The sequence below is a fragment of the Apteryx rowi genome, unplaced genomic scaffold (assembly GCF_003343035.1).
Source record: "Apteryx rowi isolate R43461 unplaced genomic scaffold, aptRow1 scaffold_149, whole genome shotgun sequence".
In the NCBI taxonomy this organism is placed as follows: domain Eukaryota; kingdom Metazoa; phylum Chordata; class Aves; order Apterygiformes; family Apterygidae; genus Apteryx; species Apteryx rowi.
The window spans coordinates 543,510-556,832 of record NW_020447741.1 but is presented as its reverse complement, the minus strand read 5'-3'; the positions used below and the strand labels follow the sequence as shown (position 1 = coordinate 556,832).

General features: G+C 39.4%; 1 protein-coding gene across 2 annotated transcripts in view; it reads left to right on the top strand.

Annotated features, from left to right (window-relative positions):
* Positions 1-6,895, top strand: part of ROCK1 (Rho associated coiled-coil containing protein kinase 1) — a 91,900-nt gene extending 85,005 nt beyond the window's left edge. For both annotated transcript variants that reach the window (XM_026058600.1, XM_026058601.1), the window contains 4 exons: positions 89-167; positions 283-544; positions 1,318-1,525; positions 5,389-6,895. In XM_026058600.1, coding sequence (XP_025914385.1) covers positions 89-167; positions 283-544; positions 1,318-1,525; positions 5,389-5,392 — 553 coding nt within the window. In that variant the 3' untranslated portion in view covers positions 5,393-6,895. The remainder of the gene's footprint in view (positions 1-88; positions 168-282; positions 545-1,317; positions 1,526-5,388) is intronic.
* Positions 6,896-13,323: the final 6,428 nt, after the last annotated feature.

Here is a 13,323-nt window from a genome sequence, read left to right as displayed (position 1 = left end):
TAAGAATTTCAAAGCAATTTGATAACTATGTTTTAAGAACTTACATAGCCTTTGAGTGTTTTCTGAATCTTGTTTCTTCTAATTCTAGTAAACTGTTCCATGTTCGACCTGTAACTCAAGGAGATGTATATAGAGCAGAAACTGAAGAAATTCCTAAGATATTCCAGGTAAAAAGAAATGAATTTTTTCTATTTAATTCTCTTCAGAAAGCTTAGCAGTTTCATTGAAAGTGTATAAAAATACATAGTGTTTCAACAGTAACATGGTAGTATTCTTTTTCAGATTCTGTATGCTAATGAGGGGGAATGCAGGAAGGATTTGGAAGTAGAATCAGTACAGCCAACAGAGAAGACAAATTTTCTGAATCACAAAGGCCATGAATTTATTCCAACATTGTACCACTTTCCAGCCAACTGTGAGGCCTGTGCCAAACCTCTCTGGCATGTCTTTAAGCCTCCTCCTGCCCTGGAATGTCGAAGATGCCATGTGAAGTGCCATAGAGACCACTTGGATAAAAAGGAGGAATTAATTGCGCCATGCAAAGGTATGCTCATGTTTTTTGCATCCTGTGTTCTCTGCATTTTTATCCAGACTTGTTAAACCATCAGATGCAAACAAAAGCACTTAGTATARAAGTGTTCTAGTCTTTAAATTTATGAACTTAGATGTGAAAGGTGCTGTTAAAATAATAGACCATTAAGACTGCTTATGAAGAGGCAGCGGCGGCAGGCCTCTGTAGGGAGGCTTTGGGTGGTGTAACTGGTGTAGTTCTGCTGCAGACCTTGAGAGCACAAGGTTCCTAGAAGGTTGTGCCCAGAGACTCAGCAGCTACTTGGTTTCCAGACCATTCTCTCCATCCTTCTAGATGGCCCACATTAGGAGCATGGCAGTGCTGTGTCATCCAGGCTGCGCTAGCAGCTTTGAAGACTGGCTCTTCAGCCACTTCATGCATTGCAGGAAAGTTTTCCTCTCTTTGCTCCTGTGAAGTGGAGTAGTTGGGGTGTATACTCTGGAATTCAGTCATAAAGCACTCACACAACTTTCCAGTTTATTAAGACTGAAATTAGCGTGAGTTTCCTTGATTCTGACATCAAGGTTAGAGAAGGGAGAATCTTTATATAGAGAGATTTATATAGTTTCTTTTCGTGTTTGTAGTTTCCAATATTTGTTGTGTTCCAAAAATATATAAACCATTCCAATATAGATGTGTATATTGATACCAGTGTTCTTCCCAGTGGCACAATTGCCGTGTCATCATTTTTATTCTGATGATTAGTCCTAGTTTTCATTGAATCATCTTCCTTCTTTTACTTATAGTGAGTTATGATGTAACTTCAGCAAGAGATATGTTGTTATTGGCACCCTGTCAAGATGAACAGAAGAAATGGGTGACTCATTTAGTAAAGAAGATCCCTAAGACACCACCATCTACTTTTGTTCGTGCTTCTCCTAGAACTATGTCTACAAGATCCTCAGCGAATCAGTCATTCCGAAAAGTTGTTAAAAATACTTCTGGAAAAAATAGGTGAGAAATAAAGTACAAAAGCTACAGGTCCCTTAACTCAAAAACGTTTTTATAAATCTTATTTAATGGGAAGTTGTGTAATAATTCCCTAGTTAGAACTGTTGAACTGATGATCTAAATCTTTGCTCAGATCGTGAGAGGGGAAATAGACAGAATGTTCCTGGTGTTGTACATTTACCAGTTCTTTGAATTTGGGAAGATACAGTAGAGATGGCAGTAGAGTCATCAACCCTTTGAGGGACTGGCCTGCCAAAGCATGTGAGGGAGTTGTTTGAGTTTTTGGCTGTTCAAGGGCAAGGCCCAGCAGGTATTTCAGCGATGGCATTTAACTGCAGGGATGATCCGCATACAGCCATCCATAGATTGACCCACAGAGCTTGTGTAAACTAGAAGTCTCCCACAAATGGGGGCAAAATGAGAAATTTATGCATTAATGAMTCAGGAATTTTTGTCTGAGGCCACTGAGAAATTTCTGTGATTCTCAGGCCATTGTAATGCCATTTCTTTTGGTGTCAATGGCAGCTTAAATATTAATTCCCTTCTTTCTCCTTGGTTGCTCATTCCCTGCCATCTTCTGTCCCATCAGTTGTTTTGGCAAAGCTGTTTATGAGCCCATGCATTAACCAGAGCCAGAGTTAAAATGCCCATTTTTTAATGCTAGGTTATTTTTAGCTTATTCTTAGCCTGGATTGTTTCCTTATTCAGTGTGCCCCTTCCTTTCCCTCAAAACAACTGAGGGGCAGGCAGATTGAAGTGGAAATGAGTGTCTCAGTAGGGAAAGAGGCTTCCTGGGTGGCAGTGCTACCAAATAACCGAATGCAAACTTTTGCATTACAGATACACTTTGTCTTCCTCTTCCCTCTACCGCTAGCTGGTGGCCTGGAGAGGTATAACCTCTCCTGCTGCGGCAACTGGTTTGCCTCTCCTGCCCACTGTATCACTGCCATGAGAAGATACTATTTCGAGGGGCTCTTAGTGAGTTGGCGTGCAATTTTCAGGATAGAAGTTATTATGAAATAACTGCTTATATGGAACTGTTGTGTTTCATTGTCATCCGTAAGAGAGAGATTTTCATCCTTAAGTGTAAGGAATGCTGATAGTGAAAGGAAAGTGCATTTTTATTGTCTTTGTGGAATATATCCAAGGCTTTTCTTAAAGACTGAAATAGGGTGGAAAGAATTATTTTAATACACCCTCTGTGTGCATCTTTAAGCTGCATTAATTGGAACCATGTAGAACAACACCCGGAAGATCAACATCCCGATAGTACAGTTGAAAAATGCTTCTCTGTTAATGAGCATACTCGTTCTTCTCTCCACCCTGCCAAACCTTGCCTATGTGGAGTTCACTTTTTAAAGGCAGTGCATGCTTACTTAATTCACATTTAGATTTTTAGGGTGGTAGCCTTTCTTTCCTTTTCCAAGAGGTTGCTTGAACTTCATTCTGAATATGCTGTTCTTTCCATTTGCACTTGCAAGGCCCTCTGGTAGCTGTAATAACTGTGGGGTTTTTTAAAGCTCTGTGGCATGAGGAGGGGTCTTCAGTCCAGATATGCAGCAGTTAGTGTAAATATACCTCCTGATAGGTTCTGAAGATGACATATACACACACACACATACACACACACACACACACACAAAAACCCAACACATCTATGCCTGTCTTAATTCTGCTTAGTTCAAAGATTTTTTGAAAAAGGTGTAGCTGTTATTCTGTTGTAGTACCATATTAGGCAAAACAGCTCTGAGGTACAGCTATGTCTCATAGCTGTCGGCTTTTCAGTGGGTTTGTTTTTTTTAAACAGTAATACCTTTTGATTTCTCAGGTTTTTCATTTCAGATCTTAACTTTTTCCAGGTATATCTAGAGATAATTGAAGAAGCACAGGGGCTTTCATCTGTACTCTTTTATGGAAATAAATCAACTCTCTTAAATCAATTCATTGATTCTTTTTCACTTTGTTTTAATAGAGGTATTGACTTGTGATTGCCTTTAGCAAGAATAAGTTTGCAGCTCATTTCTTATATAATGAACAGATATACATATTTGAAAATTTACAATAGCTCTTAAAGGAATGGGTCTGTTTGAGGAGATCAGTCATTCGGATAATTTCCGTTATTATTGGCATTTTTCATGTGAGAGTGGTAGAGAATCACATATTTCAGTACTGAATAGGACCTTTATTAAAATGAGAAGACAGTATTATCTTTCATGCTCATTTTCTAAGGCTGTGAGCCCTAGAGATACATGGAGTCTATCTAATAGCTCACCAGCACCAGAAGGAGGAGAGCTGCACCTTTCTGCTCTTTATCTTTTGTCAGCTCTTGCTCGGCAGATTACCTCAGTAAACTGATTTTATTTGCCAGTCCAGCAGGGAATTAATCCAGGAATGCTTTCTCTGAGTGAGAGAGAAAAGAATAGAAAAGAAAAAGGCAGGTTGTTTCTAACTGGTGATGGCACAGCAGCTGATCTGATCTGATAGCCTGCTGCCACTGTGAGGGGGAGGGTTTTCCCTCTCTCTGCCTTCACAGTTCTTCCACGATTTACTCCTGGGCAGGCAGCGGCACTGATTCATGTCAGTGAGGGTCCGCGATCCAGTTGTCTGTAGGCAGAAAGCTGCAGACGCCTCTTGCTGAGCTAGTGAGTGGAAGCAGCCCGCTAAGGAGCATGATGATTGCTAAAGCTGATGAGAAGTAAATATGAGGGTGTTCATATTTAGGGAAGGGGAGAATAGAAAGAAGAGCAAGTGGAGGAACAGTGGGACCTTTTTCTTACAGGTAGCAGTGAGTTGTTTGATCAGCTGCCCTCAACTCCAGGTGCTGTGCCCTGCTTTTTTTGCTTACCCTGACCTCTTTACCTAAGCATGCAAAGGAAGAGGAGCAGTGATGATCTTTATGGAATATATGCATTTAGCTTTTAATAAGTGTTTGAAAATTGTTGCCTTGTTGGACAGTGTAGCAGAACCTGATCTCAGTGATGGAAACCTACCATGATGCAGTTCAGTAACTGCATACAGGCTTAACTTTATGCAAGTAAATTCACTTAAGGTTTTTCATTACTTCAGTGAACTCCAGATCAGGCTTCAAAACATTGAAGTAGGCATTAAACGTGTTGCTGAATGGACACAGACTTTAACAAATGCTTTTAAGACTTTTTAGTACACTCATCTAAGTTTGATCCAGCTCTCTGTGGTTCATAGGCACCACTCTATTGACTCGATGGAGAGGTGTATCAGATCCAGTAAAAAGAGCTTCATATATAAGTTCACCTAATTTTATTCATTACTTTAATCACTTATCACTGATAAATATGAATCAGTTCATGATGAACTTACAAGCAGTTGCATTACCGATTGTAGATTTGACACTATACAGTTATGATATGCTAACTTACACATATTGTATCAGCACAGTTGAGGTGTTTTATTTTAATATACTTGGACCAGGGCACTTGACAAAGTTAATGTGTGTTTAAAAAAGAAAGAATCTGGTGCATCAGCTGAGCTCTGGCAACTGCCATGTGCATGCTCTTAGCCCTGCAGAGTACCTTTTCTTGTCCTGCAGCAAAAAAGGGTCAACTTGCATTTGCCATGAGTACACCCATGCGTGTTTACCCTTGATTGTTTACTTGTAAAGCTGCAATAGCATCATCTGTCTGACCTCTGTGTTCATTTAATGTTATTTAAAATTAAGAATTTGTGGAAGATTGCATAGGTCTGTTTTTACATGTAAATTGAAAAAAAAATCATGTGTTAGATAAAACAAAGAATTTTTCATTTAAGCTCTTAGCAAACATGCACTAGCGTTATGAAGCTAATTTTTATATTCATTTTTCATTAATTGTCTGTTTTCTTCTTTGTTCCAGCTAACCACATGTACAGTGCTTAATGGAATCTCATGGGATGCGATCTGAAAAACAGGGCTCTTTTAACCACACAAAGCAGTGCAGACGGGCTGTTGTTCCTTTCAACATAACTATCACAGGCTTCAGGGTTAAGATTGCTATTACTGTCTCCTCCTTGCTTTGGCACAAAAGCACGCTGAGGGTGTTTAATTGCGGGTTTGCCTAAAGGTAGATTAGATTAATTATTACTATGTAATGCAAGTTAAAGCAAATAAAGCTTAGCTAGGTGTATGAAAAAGGTGCTGCCTTTTTGGATTTAAAAAAAAAGCCTGTCAATCATGATGAAATGCAGCCAACTCTCTTCGTATCAGTGAAAGAAGACGACTGTTTACCCTGTGAAGGGGATATTTATGTCAAGATGAGCATATGAAACTGCGTAGAGGAGGAAGGTTTCTCAATGAGAAGGACTGCAATTGCTTTCAAGACCCAAAGTTGTGTTCTTGAAGACTGCAGAACTAGCTTAAAAATGAAGCCTTATCACTTGAACTTCAGTGCCTTCACTGCAGAGTTCTTAGCAGCCTTAATGCTAATCACCCACTGTGGAATGGATCAAAGTGTTAAATATTTTGCGTTATGCTTTACAAAACACTGATTCAGCAAATTTGTAAAGGGGGGACAACAAGTAATTGCATTTAATCTATGCATTTTTGCCAAGCCATACCGAATTATTTTACTATTAGAGGCATTAGAAACTAACAGTAAAAAGAACCAAGTTTGGAAACATATTTTGGGGTACATCATTTCTATAACTGTATAATGTATTGCCTTACAATTTTAAGTGATAACGTACATTAAGTTAACAAACATTTAAGAAATGTATGCACTGTTTGAAATGTAAATTATTCTTAGAACACTTTACTGGGTTTTACATTGTCATTTTAGTGCCTTAATTTGAGATAATTGTATTATTGCCATGTCAATAAATGTAGAATTCTAAAACTAAACAAAGGAAACCTCTAAAAAACTATTGCATATCAGTGGTTTTTACTGAACTTTAATTGGTTGAAGTATTGTAGATGCTAGATACATTTTCTAAATTAAATACTATCTTTGAATGAGAATTCYTCTTACAAAGAAAGACTGGTCTGGCTCACAAGACAAGAGATGGGTAGGCAATGCAAACAAAATCATATAACACCCAAACTCCAGATAATTCAGGAATTTTCAGTAAATGCTGTCAAACTCTTGCTTTGTAGCGGAATACATTCATGGTATGGGCAGTATGGTTTTATTTTATTTCTTAACCAAATACCTCCTCAGTAATTTATAATGGCTTTGCAGTTGTGTATTAAATAAGAAGCACTGGAAAACTGATTCGTCCTTAGGACGATTTGCATGTTTCAAGTGGTATTGAAAGCCGCACTGATGGATATGTAATAATAAACATATCTGTTATTAATATGGTAATGACTCTGTGCTCATTTAATGAGAAATAAAGTAATTTATGGAAGGACCCTTTTGAAAATGACTGGCATGGTGTTTTCTCCTGACTGCAGTTTACACTTCTTTGTAAGCATTCAGACATTGCAAGAGGTTCTGGTACAAGGTGCATTTGCAACATAATGCCTATGGGACTCTGAAAAATTTACTATTCTTCATGTATAAGTAAATACCATAGTAAATATAATTTAATATAAATTGTATTAATACTGTATAAATGAAAAATTATAAAATTTGTATAACTTACTGGCCTGATGCTGTAGCAGCCTAATTGCATTATGTACATTCAACCACCACCTTCAATTTACCTTGTGATTGCTGAGGTTCTGGTGTAAAGATTCTTCATCCTTCATGATGCGGGTTTAGTGTTTCAGAAATCCCACTTATTTGAGGGGAGGGAACCCAGAAAAAGGAATCTTGTTTGTTCAAAAGAAAAGGCCTGACTTTTGGACCAGGCTGCCCTCCCTTAGCAGCCTGTGCATCCCATGAAGCTGTCCGTAAGTCTCTCTGAGTAATCTGCCAAGGCCTGCCAGACAGTGGAGTAGGGACAAGTTACTTGGGGATGATCGGATGTCCATTGCAGGTCTCACAGGTTGGAAGTAGGGATAACAGCTGTAGGAGACCCAGTAGATTTTGGAAAGTTCCTCTATACTGAGCTTGGTACATCAGAAATGTCAGCAATTTTCAAAGCTATGGATGTAGCACGCTAAAGACCACCTTCCAGCTCTCCAGTCTCTTGCAGCATTGACTGTTAGCTTGCAAAGCGTAACAGGTGATAATTGTGACCTGCCATATTCGCCTGTCATGTCCCCAGTGGGAAATAATATAGTAAGATGAATAAATTTAAATGTATATCACTTAAATACAGATATTATTTTAGGAAACTGGGAGCATTAGGAAAGGCCTATGGTCAGGTCATACTCAAGAGCTGGATTGATTAATATTTAGATTGCTTTTCCACTTTCCATTATGTGTAACTGGCTATGTGAACAGTCTCAAAAGCTCTTACTGATTCATTTCTTAACCAAAAAAGTCTTGTCTCATAATTCCAGGTTTTATGATTGGAAAAACAGCATGAAAACTGTTATGAATAGATAATGACTAGTGGGAAGAGGGAAGAACTGTGGAAAAAATGGATTTGCTTCACAGACTGCTAAAAAAGCTATGGAAATGATAGTATGCTGAAATACTGCATGTTTCTAAATGCTTGGGAAAAAACAGCAGATGTAATGAAGTGTAAAATTACATTGACTTGTATGTGTGGGGTAAGTTGCAACTAAAATACTGTAATAATAAAGTCTAGACGTGCAAATTACAGTTTGTGTTCTGATACACAGATGTGAGCACTTGTTTACTATAAGCAAGATGTCTATCTACACAGGAATAGCTATACTTTGCCAAATGTTTTTAGTGTTTTAAAAGGTAATTCCTACAATCTCAACTGTGCAGGCAGATATTTTGGGTATAAAACATTGTTTTTAAATCTTTAGCAAGCTATTGGCTCGGCCATTCAGAAAGAAGATACTAGTTCCCTGCTATGCTCACTACAACTCCACCTTTTCGTGCTCTTATCTTACTTTGCTTAACTATTACCCCTGTGATTAATGATTAATCTCTTGCACGATTATTTTACTTAGCCACATCTAATACAGCGCCATGGAGAATCATCAAGAGATGTGAATGTATCAGCTGTGAAGAGCTGGCATAAATCAACCTGATATCATTCATTTCAGTGAAGCTGTAGTTTTATACACCGTTTGAGAAACTGAGAAGTCTAGATTTTTCTGCCTAACAGTGATCATTTTTTGCTGATTTGCTTCCACCTTTTTTCCATTTTCTATTACTGCAGTAGGCTGGCTGCTCATTAACATTGGTAGAATGCCAAAATCTGTTCTGTGTCTTTCCCTTTTCAAGTCTCCCTGTTCCTGCTGAAGGAAACAGGAAAAGAAAATGATGGAAAAGTAGTTAATTGTGGCAAAACAGTCTGAGAAGAAGATACTGCCTCTCCCCAAAGTGGGATTTAGCAGCAACCAACTAGGCTATAGCCAGAAAGTCAGCAATCGTGCAGCTCCTTTGAGAGAAGTGGCCACAGGTGCTGAGCTTCCTTTCTTTTAAGAGCTGATGAACACTAGTGGTAATTTTTCATGTACTAGTTGAGAACACATGAGAAATGCAAACAGAAAAGGAACAGTGATTATTTTTATTGGAAATGGAAAATAGTGTAAATTTGTAAAAGACAGCATTGATCATAAAAACTCATAATTTTTGTATAACTGTGAGGGATACTGCCCTGTTTTCTTTATGATTCTCTTCTGCATATTAGTAGCAACATACAGAAAGTGGAAAAATAAAATACAATATGAAACAATTGCCTCTCTTTCCTCTTTGCTGTTTTCCTTTTCCTTGTGTTGACATTCCATTTTCTTGTGCTTGCTTTCCATTTCCTTTAATCTTCACAGTCTGCAAATGATCACTAGGGCATCAGTATATGACTAGCATTTCTGATGCCATACAGCCTTCAAAGATATTTGGAAAAAGAGCAGAGAGACTCTGATCTAAAAGAATTACAAGTTCTTTTCTGTGTTCTCTACTACCTCCTTGTGTTGTGCTTTGGTATGAGTACAAGGAGTACATGAAGATAGAAGCAGGGGCAAGGTAATACCAGACCAGGGATACATCAACAGAAACATTTACTGTTCTTAGATGGAAATAATCATTTTGGTGTTATTAGAATAAATCTGTAGAGAAAACGGCCTGATTCTCTCTCAGGTCTTGTACTTCTAACTCAATTTTTTTGCTTTTATTTTTTCCTCCTAATTGTCTAAATTGCAATGGGTGACACAAGAATCCAGATCGATGTACTATTCTTGTCATTTATCACCAAACAAGACTCCTTTGACACTTTGGAGCCACAATCCCTACCTAATAGCTAGTTATCCTTGTTAAAATCAAGTCTTTAAAGGAAAAAACTCCAACAAATGAAAAGTATTTCATAAATGACGTAACTTTCTAGGGAGTATTTTATTCATGTTAATGAAAAGAGTATCAAAATCTATGTAGATTATATACAGGAATGGTTATGCTATGTTTTTGACTTTCCTCTAGTTTTTTTTTTTCTTTTCCTTCCCTCAAAAGTACATTTTTAGTGATCCAGAACTCAGAAGTTTGAAAACCACTGAAAGGGAGCATGTAACACTGGAATGGGAAATACTAGGTATGCTACATGAAACAGCTCCTGGATTGCTATATTATCCTTTACCCTGCTATGACACTTTATATCAGGTAGTATTGGAAGTCACACCTTATTTACATTGTATTTTTCAGTTTGTTCTTACCATGACATAGGGACCAAATGTAACTGTGGATTTCGTAAAGGGCGTGCCTGGGTTGTGCAGCACCCCAGGCCCCTAAGCGGGCAGCTTTAGGAGACTCTACTATGCCGGGCAGCCCGGCTCATCTCCGCTCTGACCATGCTCAGCTACAGCATCGTGTGAGATGGTGGGCAGATCACGCGTACTAGGGTTTTTGCAGATACTTTGTTCTTGGGTGTTCATTTTCTGGGTGCTCATGTTGAGATAGTCAAGGTTTGTGCTGCAGAAATGTGGAGAGCTCACCTTTGCTTTGAAGGAGAACTTTTCTTTAAACATGTAAAGCACTGTAAAGTACTAGTACACTGTAAAATCAGACTTAAAGCACTGAAAACTAGGATTCTTTTCATTTTAATAGGCATGGCAGTTATCTGTAAGAGAAGAGTTAAATGTGTGATATGATCTCATCTGTGCTATGAATACATTACATACATTAAAGTTTTTAAAGCAAAAAGATACATAGGAAGGTTCCCAAGAACATTATGTTCCTCATAGAAAATAAAATGTACAGTAAGAAATGCTCATAACAATATATTGGAGGATAGCACATCTTCTGCTTTAAAAAAATAAGAAATATAAATGCAGTATTTTAATTCCTAAGACTCTTAATTATTTAAAATGAAGAATGCCATCTTTGTTCTATCACAGACATTGCAAAGGTGCCTAAAACATGCCTTGCAAAAGGGCTTGCCTTCCTTCCCCACCCTTTTTGCTGTACTGTAGCATCTGCTTGTGCTGTTTGAGGGTAGCCTTGTTACCTGTGCTCTTCAGAATGGAGCTGCTGTAGATTTCATGGAGTAAAAACCCTCTCATAAACAGATCTGAACTTGCTCTGACCCATCTTCCAGCCTTAATAAATCCTGCTAAGCCTACCGGCCTGCATGCAGTATTGTGCTACCAGGACTACCCAGCTCAGCTTTTGGATCAAAGCTGGCTTGCATCCAGCAAGCTTGGAACACGAAGAAAAAGAGCTTGGGTCAGCCTGCAAAATGCCACAGAGACACAGGCCACACAGGCAGTTCCTCCTTCCAACTTCTTCTGCAGACCCAAGCCGTGATTCCCTTAAGGCTTCTTCACTAAGAAAAAGGATGCTTGTAATAATGCTAACTTGTGTTTTACTATTTTAATGTAGTCAAGGTAATCTGTTCTTGAATTCATATTTATACATCATGTCGCACTCTTTGTTTCTGTACTCTTTATGTCAGTTTGTGTAAGGATCAAGGAAACCAGCATCTGTCTATTGATCCTGTATTTAAGGAAAAAGGCACAAAGCTGTTATGGGAGGAAAACACCAAACTGATCTCTGGGGAAAGAAGAGGAAAAGAGGGAAGCAGTGGTTTTTGATCTTGGGGAGAGCAGGAAGCGTTTTTCTGCAGACAGGAACTCTGTTTTTTCTTCTCCAGCACAGCACCCTCTAGTGCCTTCGCCAAAATCTGGAACCAACTGTTCTATAATGACTTGAGATGGGACCTGATTCTCTAAAGGTTACACGGGGGAGTATGTATTCAATTCAACTTCAGGCTGTAGAGCATTAAATTAATTTCCCCTCCATGTTTACGACCTTACACTGAACAATGAAATCAGCCTTCATTCTTCTCCATGACAAACTGAAAAGACTTACGTTTCTAAGCCTCAGTTCTTAAGGCTTATTTTCAAGCCCTGGGCTGTTTTTATGGCCTTCCTTTTTGTGTATCTTTCTTCAACCATTTGGAACTGAAAATCACATTTGTGAGTAGCAAGTCGTCAAGGCAAGACCCTTCCTGCTTTCGGTATCTCTCTTTTCTATAACAAAAGTGGGCCAGAAGTGCAAACATAGACAACCAAACAGTGGCAAAAGTTCTCACAGCTATAAGTAGGAGAGGAGCTGATGAAGGTAATAGTGGTGAGGTTTCCAGGGGTGGTGGCTAGGAAGGGTCTCAGGAAAGGAAGAGAAGGGTTTAAAAATGTCTCATTCTGGCACTCTGTTTCTTTCTATACATTTAAGTATTGGTTCAGTTTCTTTAATCGCAGTCTAATAGCAAGAGCTTTTGTATAAGTAGTTGAGACTCATGTCCATGCTTATTGTTCTTAATATCTTTAAAACTGTTCTTTTTATTGTCCTGAGTGCTCTTGGCCATTGTTATCACACTAATCCTTTAGCTTTCCTTAACAGTTATCTTTCACAGAGGATTTTGAAAATTGTAATTGCCATTAGATTTGCCTTTCACCTCTCCCACTCTAATAACATTTTTCTGTTGACAATTTTATCTCTTCTTTTGCATTTCCCTATAATCCAAATGTATTTCATCCAGAATAGCTTTCTTTTCCATGTTTGTGTAATCACGGCTTTTGGGTGCACCAACAGAATGTCTTGAAATACATCTTAGCTTTTCGACACTTTGCTCTTTAAATTCATATTCCCAGTTTGTTGTGCCAACAGCCATTCAAAACTTTGTGAAGTTGGCTCTTTAAGACTTTGAACTATACGCATTACTCCCTGGTTCTGCATTGTTTGCACAAAATAAGTTTAATCAGATCTGGTACCTAGGCAACTGCTAATTTTAGGTCAGTGATGAATGAGCTTGCATACTTAGGGGGAAAGAAGTCCAATATTTAGTTACGCTTTCTTGTGTACCGCTCTCTGCTGAGAAATTATTGTTATCTTTGGACAGCCTGTGGACGTTTTGTTGTTGGCCACCTACGGTCCACTGGAAGTGGCTTTTCTCCCTTTGCATCACGAGTGGCCGTTTGAAGAGCAGCATGTCTCTGCCCTGGCCAGGGGTCATGAGCAGCAGGACCCCGAGCAGCACGGAGCGACTCGCTGGAGTCCCGGGCCGCCGCCGCCGCGGCTGCTGCTTTCTCCGGCGACGTCCGTGAGGCGCCGCTGCAGGGCCCCCGCCCTGCGCCAGGTGGCGACTGTTACGATACGAGCTCGGGCCAAACAGCTGTCGCGACACGAGCCCGCTCGACCCTGGCCCAATGGAGTGCCCCTGGGGGGGCGCTACAGCGGGGAGGGAGCCCCGCAGAGCCAGGCTCAGCCCGAGGGAGCAGGGGAGGCCGCCTGGGCGCTTCGGGGCCGGCTCTCGTCACGGCGGCCGTTGCGGCCGTC